The sequence below is a fragment of the Egretta garzetta genome, unplaced genomic scaffold (genome assembly GCF_000687185.1).
Source record: "Egretta garzetta isolate BGI_Z169 unplaced genomic scaffold, ASM68718v1 scaffold139, whole genome shotgun sequence".
Lineage (NCBI taxonomy): Eukaryota > Metazoa > Chordata > Aves > Pelecaniformes > Ardeidae > Egretta > Egretta garzetta.
Genome location: NW_009260832.1, coordinates 2127424 through 2141307, shown reverse-complemented (window position 1 = coordinate 2141307; position 13884 = coordinate 2127424). Strand labels below are relative to the sequence as shown.

Here is a 13884-nt window from a genome sequence, read left to right as displayed (position 1 = left end):
AGCGTCCATGAATAAAACTGGGTCTCCTCAATTCACAAGTGTCGAGTTCTTGGTTACCTAATTAATAAAATCTTTTAAATAATTTATGTTGTGGGATTAAGATTTGGTTATAAGGATAATTAACTTCTCAAACAGGAATTATTTTAAATATTAAATGCTACAACAGAGCCTTGCAGCAATATCTCCTCTAATGAAAATTAGTTTGGGTAAAAGAATAAATAAGTTGACAAACTGGAAAAAATGTCCTTGGAGGGGAAACAAAGCCAAATTTTACTACATGACTGAAGCAACTATTCCAGTTATATTGGTACTGGCTCTAGGACTCTGTAGATGCGAAGGTTTAAAATTATATACCTGATCAGGAGTACCTGGAAGTGTGTTGACATTGCAGAAAAGCAGTATTTGTGTCCTGTTTAATAGGAATTGAGCTCAACATGTCACAGGCCGAATTTTATTTAGATTTTTCTTTCCAAATCAGAGTTTAATGTGTAAGGATTAGATGTGGAGTAGAAGGTTACTTGTAGCATAAAAAGCAAACTGTAGCAGTTAGCTACCCAGATTAAAGGATATTCTAGTCTTGAAAACTATTCTTGAACTATGTTTAAAAAAATAAATTAAAAAAAAAAAAAAGAATGATAAGGCTGTGACTTGTTAATAAATTCATTATTCTCCTGGCACATCCTTTTACTGGGCTCTGGCTAATTCCCTGCTTTTAGCCATGTGGAAGAATTACTGCCCGGTGTTTAATGATGCAGTTTCTAGATTTGATATTTGTTTCTCCTGTTGGTAATCTAGTTTGGCTAGCTTGCTTTCAGGCATGTTTTGAACATCTTTCAAATGAGGAATAAACCCCAGATGTAGTTTCTTTATAAATGTTTGTCATGTGTTAAGTATTTTGTATACTTACCTGAAAATTGAATTAGAGTATTAAGTTACCTGTACATTAATTCAGAGTGCAGTCTCTAGTATATGACTGGAAAGCGTTGTGAATTCTTGCTTTTCTACTAATGAATTAAGAAGAGGGAGTGGTGAGAGAGTTTCTTTTTCTTTTAAAATAGTTCTGTGCACATGACAGACTTCGTTATGAGCCATCGAAGCTGTCGTCATTGAGTAACTTGCAGCTTTTTAGATTTGAGCAAAACAGTTCTTTGAAAGTAGTGGCCAAGAGTCTTTAAAGATGCTGCTTTCTGTTGAATCTTTAAATGAGTTGAGTATGTGTAGATAAGAAACTGGCCATTTAAAAGATTCGTAGCTCATGACTGCCTTTTGTACCAGTGGTGGTTAGTAATTTGAAGCAAGTTTTCTGAACGGATGTGATTGAAGTTTTTGATGTACAACAAATCTCTTAGTTGAAATTATTGGCAGATGTCAGAAGCACAGTGCAAAACAAGCTAGTTTTGCAAGTTTTCTAGCCTTTTATTCCTGTTGCATTTGTGCTGCTTCATGTTCTAGTTACCAAACAAAAGTTAGAAGATACTAAACCAGTGTCACGCTGAACTTGGCCACTGTTCCTAGACCGTGGCAAGCAGTGTGTAGGGGCCAGGAAAAAATGCATAATGATGCTTACATGGAGGGTGAGTGTGGTTGCTTCCATGGCTTGTCGTGCAAGTTAAAAGTGTGTAAGTAGTACCTCTTTGCAGAATGCACAATTGAGTGTGTGCACATATTTAGTACCCTAGGTTTTGTGCTTCTGTGAGACTTCTTCAGTGAATCACAGTGTAGTTTTTGTCATCTACATACCTCTATAAATATCCTACACTTAATAAAACTGTTGTGCATTCACATGTAATGTAAGGGTCATGTCAAATTTGTTTTCACTCAGTAGCAAATGTTAATGGTAAGATAGATTAACTCTGAAATAAGCATAGTTAACACTGCTTATTAAAGTCAATATTGAAAGCATCTTGTGAGGTAGATATCTAATCTGGCTCTAGTTTTCTTGTCATGCAGAAACTATTAAACTTTATGCCCATCTAAGGTGTGAGATGTCAAACACATATCACCATTGAGCCAGGAACTTTCACAGAACCAATTTAAGAAAGGGTGAAGCAACAGACTACCTTGATTAAAAAAAACAAAGAAAAAAAAGAAGTGGTGTGGGATGACAAATTTGAGTCTCCTTTGCTGCAAACCGAACCCCAAAACAATTGGCTCTATGTACAAGTATGAAAAATTTGTTGAGTTATTGATGACTTGCATCCTTCCTGAGATGAGATTCCCTGTTCTAATGCCAAAAGAAAAGGTTTACTTGCTTTGTGACTTAGCATAAAGACAAGAACCACAGTCATAGTATAAAAATGGATCTGAGTGTTTACTGTGTGAGTGCTTTGCATATCGATCACTGAATGCATTGATAGCAGTTTAATTTTTAATATGTCAACTTTTTTGCTGTCAAATTTGAATAGTTTTCCTCAGCATGAAACTGAGCAACTCAGAGTTACAAAATTATGCTTGTATTGCTGGTTTTGTATCCTGCTGTAAACAGCAACTTTTGCGTTGTGTTTAGAACACAAGCTATCTCCAGTGAGTGAGTGAAAAAATCCCACTTGTATTTACTTGTTATTAACAAACAAGACTTAGCTTTTATTATGACATGTACCTTACCTTGTTAAATACTGTAACTTTGTACCCAGCCTGTGAATTAGCAGACATTAGTTGTGAGAGAATTTTTTTCCTTCTACCTCACTGGATTTATAAACTGACCAATTCTGCCACTTTGTGGACAGCAGAAGGACGTACAGGTTTCCTTGCCTGTGAGAGCAGGTGATGATAAACATTGTTTGTGAGTTTTTGGTTGTGACTTTTTTCTTCCCCTTTTTGTGCATCAATATCACTGTTTTGCTTCCAGCCTTTGTTTGAGGGCTGGCTTTTTCCCCTTTACCCTATGTGTTTTGGGGTAGGATTACAGTATAACTAACAGAAGGATTACAGATATGTATCCAAACAATACTTCTGAGCAGTTAAATATTTGGAGTCTTTGCAGAGTCAATAATATACCAAGTACAATTTTCATATACAACACAACTAAGTTTTTCACACATAACTAAGTTTTCTACACTTTTTAAAGTGGCTTTCTTCTTGAGAGTGAAAGCAAGTGATCACCAGGTCAGCTTGCATTTATGGTGTCATATAAAGCTGCCTTTTCCCTGGTGGGCTTAAAAATGTTACTGAATGGTAATCCACTAGATGATGTAATTAGAAGGAGTTTTACCTTGTTTCAAGAAGTTAGCAGGAGAAAATGGATTTCTTGACTGCCTGGATATGCTGCAGATGTGAATGTCTCTTTCATGCAAGATCAGATTACCTTGAAAAATGTTTTCTTGAGGTTGCGCATGCATGCAGCATCCCACGTGTCAGTGCAGTTGAAGGAACTGCAGTTGCATCAGTTGCCTTCTGCTGCCTTTGGCAGTGAGGCAGAACCCAAGTGCCAAGTCATATTACTTTGAGATTTCAGGTTTCTAAGAAACAGTCTTTTAAAAACTGTCTCCGTTGTCCTGTTAGCTGTTTTCCTTGCACACTGATGACTTTCACAGTGGTATGAGGCACATAATGGCCAACTGCCACATTCCTGGACAGAATTTGACATCTAGTCTTTAAGCCCTGCCTGTCTGACAGACTTTTCTCCATCAGTGATCGGCATAATTCTTCTGTCTCATATGGGAAAGCTACATCTCTGACATGGCCATTTTTTTAAGTCATAGTGTGTGACTTCCCAGATGAAATGTTCAGCCTGAACTGCATGTGTTAGGGCAAGCTACCCAGGTGTCTTCTTCCAAAGGTCTGGTTACTTTGTGTTGTTACCAACAAGAACTCATAAAATGTAGGTCAGGGGATTTTATCAGTGGTAAGAGATCCTCAAATCTTTAGGATGTTTGGTGTGAATTCCTTTAATGTTGAAAAACTTTCATAGTTTTCAAATCAGTTGCCTCAAAAGGCATGTGTACATTGGTCTCTTGTCAGCATTGCAAGCAGTGAAGGAGCCCTTTTCTGTTTGTGTATAAATAGAAATGTGGAGACCCCTTCTGAATGAAGTACAACTGAAGCTTGAAAAACCATCTTAAAATGGAGAGGTGAAATGTGACTCCATAAAGGAAAGAACATGTAAGCCATGAAATATGTTAGGAACATTATATCATAAAAATACAAATACCTGCAGCAACCTAGAAAACCTCCAAAATTGAGCCTTTTTCTGGAAAATTATCTAAATGGTTGTCACAGTTTTATTTCTGTTCTTGGCTCTTGCTTACCCATTACTCCATCTTGACACCACTAGTGTACACCACAACTCAGATATGCAATATAGGTACTTCTCAGCTCCTTTTAGAGGCAGCCCTTCAGGTGAACATATTTGGAGAAGCATCACTAGGAGTGCGATGATGGGATATAAATGGAATTGAAATACCTGGCCCAGTTTTTATAATATACTATATTTATCCACATAGTCTTTTGGGGGGACAATTTGGAGATGCATTGAACAGAAATTCTTCTTCAGCATGTGCCTTGTGTCACTTCAGGCCTTTTTTGTACAGTTAGGTATTTTAAGCTTATTGCAGTTCTGGAAATAGACCCCTTGCGGCAGTCTGGCAAAATCACAGCCACTGCTTGCTTCCATCAGTGTGTCATTCTGACACCAGCTCTTGACTTTTTATGCCCATTTGAAGACTTGACAAGAGACCATGGACATGGAGTCTAGCCTAATGTAAGATTTAAACTTTTCAGCTTCTGAATTTTACATGGTGGCTATCTCGTGCGTGAAAGGTTGAAGATAGAGGTATGCAGAATATAACTTTGGTAGCTTAACACTTTTCTTTTTAGAAAACTTTTTTATTTTGCATATATGATAATGATCTGAGCAGCTAGTATAATTACAGTAACTGCAGACCTATAATGATAGCCTGATGTTCTAGAAATAGTTTTAGTGGCTTAAAAATAAAGTGTTATCACTGTTTGTCATTCATCAAAGTATTTGTCACTGTGCTTTGTTAAAGCAGTGGAAAATTCTGAAGAACATATAATACTTCATAATGCAGCAAACTAAGGAAAGGTAAAGATTCATTTAGAAGAAATTTCTGTTGTCATAATACACCCAAGATAACAGCCTGTCATTTTTACTTAATATTTCCCTTTAAAGCTTAATTCTTTGACTTACATATTAAATTAATAAATTGTATTCTTTGATATTTCTGTGATAAAATTCCTATAGGGAATACTATCGCTTGCTATAATAACTATTTTGGTATGCATTGTGAAACAACCACAATTAAGATTGTTCTTAACTAATTTTGACAGATTATCAGAAAAGACACAGGGTCTGCAGTTAAGAAAGGGAAATCTTTCAGTAGGTTTACAAACGGCTTCTGAAAGACTCTCCCATCACTGCTGATACTTTCCCATAAGCAATAGAACAAATTACATTTTAAGTACAGTAAGAACAAGAAATATTTTGAGGCTTTTTCTTTTATCAATGTTTTCCACTGCTAGTGTACCACTGGGTTTTCTGTATATAATATTATTTTCTTGAACTATTGGTTCAACACTTACAAATTCATTTCACAGGAAACAGAAATTTCTTGTGGGTTTTCTTGGAAGGTGGCAACAGGGGAAGGAGTGGCTTTGCAAATATGCATGCAGTGAGGAGGAAGATTCTGTGCTCAGGGAAAAGTACAGCTACAGCAGAGTTCAGAACTACCCTGACTGTTTTGGAATTGCATAATAGTACCTCATTTTAGCAGTGATGTTAGCATATATTAAAATCATACTGTAGATTTCAGATTAAAAAAAATCTCTTTAAAGTATTGCTTTTTTCTATAAAGGGATTTTTTTTCTTTGTACGTGTATGGGGAAATGAAATATTTGGAATAAAGTGCTGTGCACAATACTTGCATAAAGCTAAAAGTTCAATTTGCTTCATGAAATGTACTATACTTACTGAGGTAGCTGATATTTCCTTGGAGATAACATGAGGAATCTGTTGTGCCATGAAAGAGCTGCCTGCAAAAGCCTGTTTTCTGTGATCACTGGCCCAGACAGTCTTAGGCTGTCTCTTTAGATGCACAATACTGTTCTATTATTTATTATAGATGCTTCTGTTCTAGTATTTTTGGCTAGCATCGTTTGATACAGGAGAGAGGAAGAGTATGGTACTCTGCTTTTGACTGATACCTGGTTTTCAAGCAGTTGGGGTTTCTGTGCAAGAAAGGCTTGCAAAAACTTTTTACTTGGGTTGAGTGCATCTGTAGTTTTTTTTTTGACCTGTTCCCAGCAAAATTAATTGTATTTTTCACATTATCTATTTGTGAGTAGGGAGAGAGGAAGAAGAATGTTTGACTTGTAGGCATGGACAGAATATTATATGGCAACTTCCACTTCTGTTTATCTTAAAATATGTTGTGGATATAGTATGTTATTTTAATCTTGTGGTGGCAGAAAGAGAGGCTTCTGAAAGAAAAATCTGCATTTTTCAGGGAAAAAACCCAACATGTTGTACTTGGCCAAGTGTTAACTAAGCAAGTATTGCCTCGCCACTGAGAAAGACCCTGATCTTTTCTTTCCATACTCCAAAATAAGTTTGAATCCCTTTAATCCCCAGTCCAATTTTCAACAGAGCAAGTGAAGGCCACTGAATGTAGTGTGTGTGTTGACATGCTAGTATGCTGTCACTGGTCCTTCAGATGGTCATAGCTTCACTGAATTTTAGGTTTTAAGAGGGCTGAAACATTTCCAACATTGTTTAAAACCTGTGTAGTTTAAGGTGAAGCCTTAATCACTGGAGAGGGAGAAACTCAGTACATAGACTTTAATGTTGGAAATGTTATTCTATAAGTTGCTAAAATACATGCAGTTATCTGAAATGAGTAAATTCAGACAAAAATATAATTGAATTTCTGAAAGTTAGAAGACATACTTTTTCTATTAAGAAAATAAAGAAATAACAAATATAATTTTATTTGCAAATGGAGTAACATCACATTCAAGGTGAAATGGTGATTCTTTCATTATAGCAGGATCATCATGACAAAGTCCTGTTGTATGTAACTAGTCATCAGTTGTTTTGGGAAACAAGCTTTAAGAATATTTTTTTAGGTTATATAAAAATCATACAAGACTTTTTCTGATGGTTGAAGACTAGCAAAAGCACACTTTGAAGGCTAAGGCCAAGAACCCAGTCTTGTATGTGTCTATGCTTAACAATTTTGAAGTTTCTTCAACCTTCTGCCTTTGAGAGTTTGTAAATATTTTGTGAAGTTACTCATTCAACTCTAACTTACTCTTGGTGTGGTATCATTTCGTTGCTTGCTAACTCTTGACAAAATTAACCTCACTTGCACAGAGGAGATGATAACTTGATTATGGCTGCATATTCAAGAAGAGTATTGAGAGTACTGAGGAGCTGGACACTTCTTTGTGTTGCCCTTTTGCTGTAGTGATTAAGGTGCAGCCCCTACTTATGTTTTTGCCTACCTTTAAATGACATGAAATAGATTGGTTTTTATAATGAAAGTGTTGGACAACTGTAATTGACAATATTAACTTATAGATAAAGACAGGTAGGCCCATGACCCTGCTCCTGAATATTATTTCTGGCTGCTAGGCTAAGTTTTTAGATCCAACTGATCCGGCTGCCAGCTGCTTCTGGCATGTGGAGTCCTGGCACAAGAAGCAGCTGTGATGTTGCAGAGTAATGAGGGTTTATGTTTTCATGCTGCATCTCTTTCCCCTTCCCCATGACCTGCTTGTAGTGGGGGAGCTCTGTTGCTGGGCAGTAAGGTTTTGGGGCCTGCCTAGGAAGTGCATGTACAGATGTATGTGATTTAGCTTCCATTAAAATATTTTTCAAATATTTCTGTATTTCAAATATTTCAAGGATGATGGGGAAACTCAAGTCTTTAACCTGTGGTGTTTGCAGGTGAGTGGGCTTAGTAAAGATGTTACAACCTCTAAGTTCAGGGAGTTGAAAGAGCATTTTAAATCTTGTATGTAGTCCTTTTTCTGCGAAACATCAATGAAAAAACTTAATACAGCCTTTTGGCTTAAATATTTAAGCACAAGAAATCAAGGAAGTCAGAAAATGGATAAGTTAAAGATATTCTTGAGTAAACTGCATTCCCTAACTAGAAGGAAATTAGTGATATAAAAAGTAGTGGTACATTTTGTTCCAGGCAGTATTATTACAGAAACCTTAACTTTTGAAACCCGTAATACAAATTAACATCTCTTCAGCCATTAGTGATTTTTTTCATTGCTGCTGTTAGCCTTTGCTTTTGTGCTGAAGTTAAGTGTGTATTACAGCATCTAATGCAAAGGACCTAAAGCTGTTCTTTGCATAAATTATTAACAGGCTTGTGAAGTGATGCGTGGATTTGGCAAGAAGGGAGCCCAACTGGGAAAAAACAAGAACAAAAAAATCTGTAAAGCTAAGGATTAGAGCTGACAGAAGAAATTTCTATTGAGTAATTATTTTACCTTATCACTGAAACATTTCTGAAAGCCAAAGTTTGATAGTCCAAGTAGTTTGGCAATTTCTTTCAGTACTGGACCCTGTCAGATTAAAATGGTTTAGAGTTTGTAGTTTCCAGAAAGTTTCTAGTCTCTAATTTCAAGTTAGTATTTCTGTTGTGTAGAAAATAAGATCCTTTAGAAGTGTCAGTTCTTACAGACATTATTTCCTTATCAATTTTGAAGAAATAGTAAGCAATAAGCAGGACCTGAGAGGACGGAAGTAACCAAGCTTTCAAATACTAATATTTGTGCTGAAGCTATGGTCAAAGAAGAGTTCTCGGCTGGTACAAACAGTCACTATCTTTGGGGGGTTTTTTTGGGTACTTCCTTCTAGCAGAAGAGAATACTATAAGGCAGAAAATTAAAATGTGGTACAAGTAAAATAATAGCCCCAAATTTAAACTACTTATTTTAAAATGGCTTTTATAATTTTTTAGGATTGGGTTTTAGGTTTGCTCTTTAGGGGGTACTTTGGGTTACATGTAAACTTAATTTCTTATGCTTTATTTTCTGCCTTTGTCTCCTCACTTGAAACCAGCTTAATCTGCATAAGGCTACTTCTAAAAATACTTGTTCTTTAAAACTTGAATTTAGATAGATTTCGGAGATTATAACACAGGAGTATTGTACTTTAATTTTAAAATGACAGCAGTCCTGAACAAATACATTCAATATGATAATTTTCAAAGGTGGCTGTGGGATTTTTATCTGAATGACTTAATAGTTTTAGAATACCTTGGTTTCTGTTTTTTGTTTAAGTTTTTACCTTGCTGTGCATGTCTTACTTTTGTCATGTACTGGCTTTGCTACTTTTCTCTACCTGTAACTTTTTTATTTCTTCCTGTCTGTCTATTGCCTTTCTTCTACCTTTTGGCAATGTAGACCTTGAAGTGCAGGATATCTAAAAGACTTTTCTTTAATTCCTTTTCTGGTGGCTCTCTCTCTTTCAGGATAACATTTTGTCATCTGCCTTTCCAAAGTAAATGGCTGTATGTGGGCACCGAAAGAGGAAACATTCACATTGTCAATGTGGAATCATTTACTCTCTCAGGCTATGTCATCATGTGGAATAAAGCCATTGAACTGTGAGTTTAATCAAGTATTGTCTGTTGAGGGGAGGGAACAGAAGTGCCCCAGATATTATTAACAATGACATTTCTGCAACTGATGTTACCTAGAGTGGCCTCCGTATTAGTCTCACTATACCAAATTCACAATCAAAGTACACAAATAGTCATGTACACTTTAATCTCATAAATGGGAAGTGTTAATGTTTATATATATGTTTCTGCCTGTAACACTATCTTATCATAGTGCCTGGAATAGACATTAACATAGACAATATAAAAAGAAAAATAAAATCATTTTCTAGTTCTTTATCACCACAGATAAATAATATGTGTTAAAATATGATGTGGCTGGTACTTGGGCAGGCGTGTTACTTCTACAGTTTTTGAGTTAAAGTCCAAAGTATAAAGATACTCAATGTAAGAGGGTTGATGGATGTTGAGTACAAATTTACTGGCTTAAAATGTAAATTTAAATAAGCCTATTCCAAGAGCGAAATATATTTTACAGCTATTGCCATTGCTTCTCTTTTTTGCTAATAAATTTGTGTATACAAATAACAGCGTTTTGTGGGTGAAAACATATACTCATGTGCTGCTGTTTCTGTGCAGTTATTTTGTTCACAGAATGTTATGTCTATCTTCAAAACATTATGTGAAGTCCATCACTTGCCAAAGGCTGTTGAAACAAACATGGCTTTTCATTAGTCCTTCTTCAATAGCAAGAAGTCAACATAAAGCCTTAACTCTGTGTTGTTTTAATAATTCCCAGCTTGGGCAGTTTATGAATAATGGCAATACCAGTTTTCCAGCGTAAAAATAAACATTTTATCTAACTGTGTCAATTCTGTAACAACAAACATTAAGATAGATATTGTAAAGCTAAATGCAATTTTTCTTCTACATTGTGAAGAAGCACTAAATAAGTCTTTCCTTCTTATAAAAAGCCAGAAACTAAGCGCCGAAAAATAGACATAAAGTATTTATAGGCTTGAAGGTAAAAGTAAAAGTGACTCCATGCTGAAATGTCAATAGCTTGCTTACGTGGAGCCTATATCTACAGAATCTGTATTAACTTGCAGTCATTTTAAGACGCAGTTTTGGGCAGGGGAGTTTTTTTCTTAATTAAGTGGAAATATTTCTTGTTTAGGTCGTCCAAGTCTCACCCAGGACCTATTGTTCACATTAGTGACAATCCAATGGATGAAGGAAAGGTAGGATATGTTCAAAGACTATTCAACATGTTATTTTTCAAGAAAGACTATTTTTTATAGGTATAGATACTGCTTTTTAAGGAAGGATTAAGTAGATGAGGACAATGTTGAAAGCATAAAGAAAAGTTAAATTGAGGTTTTAGGCTCTGAAAATAATATGAAGCAAGGTATAGACATGACTATAGGACACACTACTGGAATAATTGAATGCATCTTGTAATCAGAAACATTTGGAAATACAGCTGAAAGTGCTTAATTGCAAAAATTCTCAAAAATAAAAGCAAAGAACTTTTACTTATGATGGTAAAAATTAGGATGTTACAAAAAAAATCCAATTGTAACCTGAGTGCAGGAATAGTGGCATGGAAATTAAATGAATTTCATAATGCTCTTGGGTGTTGCTGTGTCACAACTTTAAAATGCTTATTTATATAGCATATTTATGTAGAATATTGTGTACTTCATCTTTAGCTAATCCAAGGCAGCAATTTTTATGTGATTTGAGGTCTAACTGACATACTCTCATTTAGCAGACAGCACCTAGTGATTACAGTCTGTAGTACAACTAAAACTTCAGAAAAGTCAACTCAACTAAAACATATAAGAAAGAGTTATGTATTAGACTTGTCTTTTTCTTCTTTTGAGACAGTATTAGCATAATCATCTTTTTATCTTGACAAAAAGTTTTACAGCACACATTCTTGAAGCCCTTGCAAGACAATGATTATTATGTCTTGTGACATAGCAGCCACAAAGAACTTGAGCTATGAACTCAATGGTCATGAGTTTCTGCCGTATTGTTAAAGTAAATCTACAGGTGTTACACTTTGCTTTAGGAGATCTGTTGCAAAAACAACATACAATACAAAACTTTAGTTTACAGTGAAGGCTTCATGAAATAAAAGAGAAAGCAAGGACTTAAAATATTCGTGTGCCTTTTCTAGATGACAGCAAGTCCTGTAGTACCAAATCATACATTCCCCACTTAAGTCATGATTGCAAGACTAAGCCTGTGCTTAGGTAACAGACCTCTTCTACAAGTCTTAAGGTAGGATCACATGACTTAAGGGCGGAAGTCATGAGGATGGAAGCAGTCTGTTTGCAGTGGTGTCCAGTGACAGGACTAGGGGCAATGGGTGCAAACTGAAACATAAGAGGTTTCAGTTGGATATGAGGAAAAACTTCTTTACTTCGAGGATGACAGAGCACTGGAACAGGCTGCCCAGGGAGGTTGTGGAGTCTCCTTCTCTGGAGATATTCAAGGCCCGCCTGGATGAAGTCCTGTGTAGAATGCTCTAGGAGAGCCTGCTTTAGCAGGGGGGTTGGACTAGATGATCTCCCGAGGTCCCTTCCAACCCTTGCCATTCTGTGATTCTGTGTGACTCACCTACTCTATGAAGGGTCGGCAGCCTCTTTAGCTTGTCTGCCCCATAGAGTTATTTAGCAAATCTTAGTGGTCTACTTCAACTTTTGTTTAGATCCTGTCCACATGGAAGAGTAAGCAGGAGGGGTTCTCCTTAATTTTGACAATAGGAATGAAGCAAAATATGAAAGAAGGATTTGAAAACAGCAGTCTTACATGCGTATTTTCCAAAAGCGTGTAGACCCCTGACAAAAGTATGGTTATAACTTAGCCAGAGACACCTTGATGCCACTATAAATTGATTTTCACTAAGGACTCTGTTCTAGATTCATCAGGCATAAGTGATTGAATAGACTGATGAGTTAAATTCTGAATTAATACTTTTGTCGGTGTAATGTCTCGGAAATATCTTAGTGTTGAACTCCTATTTGTGAAGAATCTTCAGGGAGAGAGAAAATGGTTTTGCTTACTACTGTTCCACATACACTTGCTTTTCATTTGACACGTTAGAAGTGGATAAAACTGGAGAGAGGAGATGATACTATTGTCTCAGCAGTGGTTTGAATGTAGTTATAAGCTTGTATCCTAGACACCTGAGGCTTCAGTCCAGCAAGGAGAACGTCGTGAGTAGAGTTTTTTTAATTGGGATGAAGCTCACTGCAGTAAGTGCATAACTAATGGATTTCTGTGTAGAATTAGGTTTGAATCATATTGCAGAATCAGGGACCCTAGAATATGAATGCAATGAAGCTATGGTAACTTTAGAAAAGACAAATGACCTATTTATTCTGGTGTATTCCACCCCCACCCCTCGTTTAGTTACTGTCAATCAAAGTTTAAGAATTACTTTTTTATATCAATCAGTGTTTTAGAATCTGACCTTACACCCCTCCTTTCTCATAAGAAAAATATTGCTGAAAAAAACCTGCACAGTTGGGAGAACCTCCTGTGTACTCACTTTTAAAATTTGTTTGTGCTATTATCTTTCTAATCACTATGATTTTTCTAACATTTAAAGTTAAAATAGGAAAATTATAAAATACGGCTTATGATAAGCAAGATAATTTAAAATAATATACATATGACACTGTAGTGAGAAAAAAAGTATCTAATATTAATTTTTATTAGATCAAATGTGCCTAATATTTTTAGGGTATTTTAGTGCTGTATAGCACTGAAATAAATAAAATATTGTACCTATTAGCTTTGTAGGAGAGGCTCTGTTATTTTTCATACAGTAAATAACTGTACACCTTGAAAAACTTAACATGTTGAAAAGACTGTGCAGGCAAAACCTCTAGGTATGGTCATATTGATTTAGAGCTCTATCCTTGACTACAGTGGCATGTGTGCGAAGGCAGGGTTTTCTAACCTGTAATATAAAGGGCACTCCTCAGGGCACTTCTATTTGCTCATAGGAAACGGGCTGTTTCAACAGCAAGTAAATCCCAGCAGCCAACTACTTCTTTTTTGTAAGTCCATGCTGGCAAAAAGAAGTGGGAGGGAAGGCATGTTACATGATGCTAGGAGCTGCTTCTCCTGTAGCAATATTGCTCAAAGCAAAGATCTTGCTGTAGATCCACAACTATGAAAGACGGAGCTGCATTGCCTTCTTCTGTAACAAGTGCCAAGACTGTTACTACTGCCTTATGTTGGCCTTGTTTTGTTTTCTTTAAGAGAAGTGTCACTTAAGATAGGAGAGCAAAACACTTAGATACTCAACAATGTGTCAGACCAATTT

General features: G+C 36.0%; 1 protein-coding gene across 1 annotated transcript in view; it reads left to right on the top strand.

Annotated features, from left to right (window-relative positions):
* Positions 1-13884, top strand: part of STXBP5 (syntaxin binding protein 5) — a 112571-nt gene that overhangs the window by 36838 nt on the left and 61849 nt on the right. The window contains exons 6-7 of the mRNA XM_009646959.2: positions 9450-9584; positions 10717-10780. Coding sequence (XP_009645254.2) covers positions 9450-9584; positions 10717-10780 — 199 coding nt within the window. The remainder of the gene's footprint in view (positions 1-9449; positions 9585-10716; positions 10781-13884) is intronic.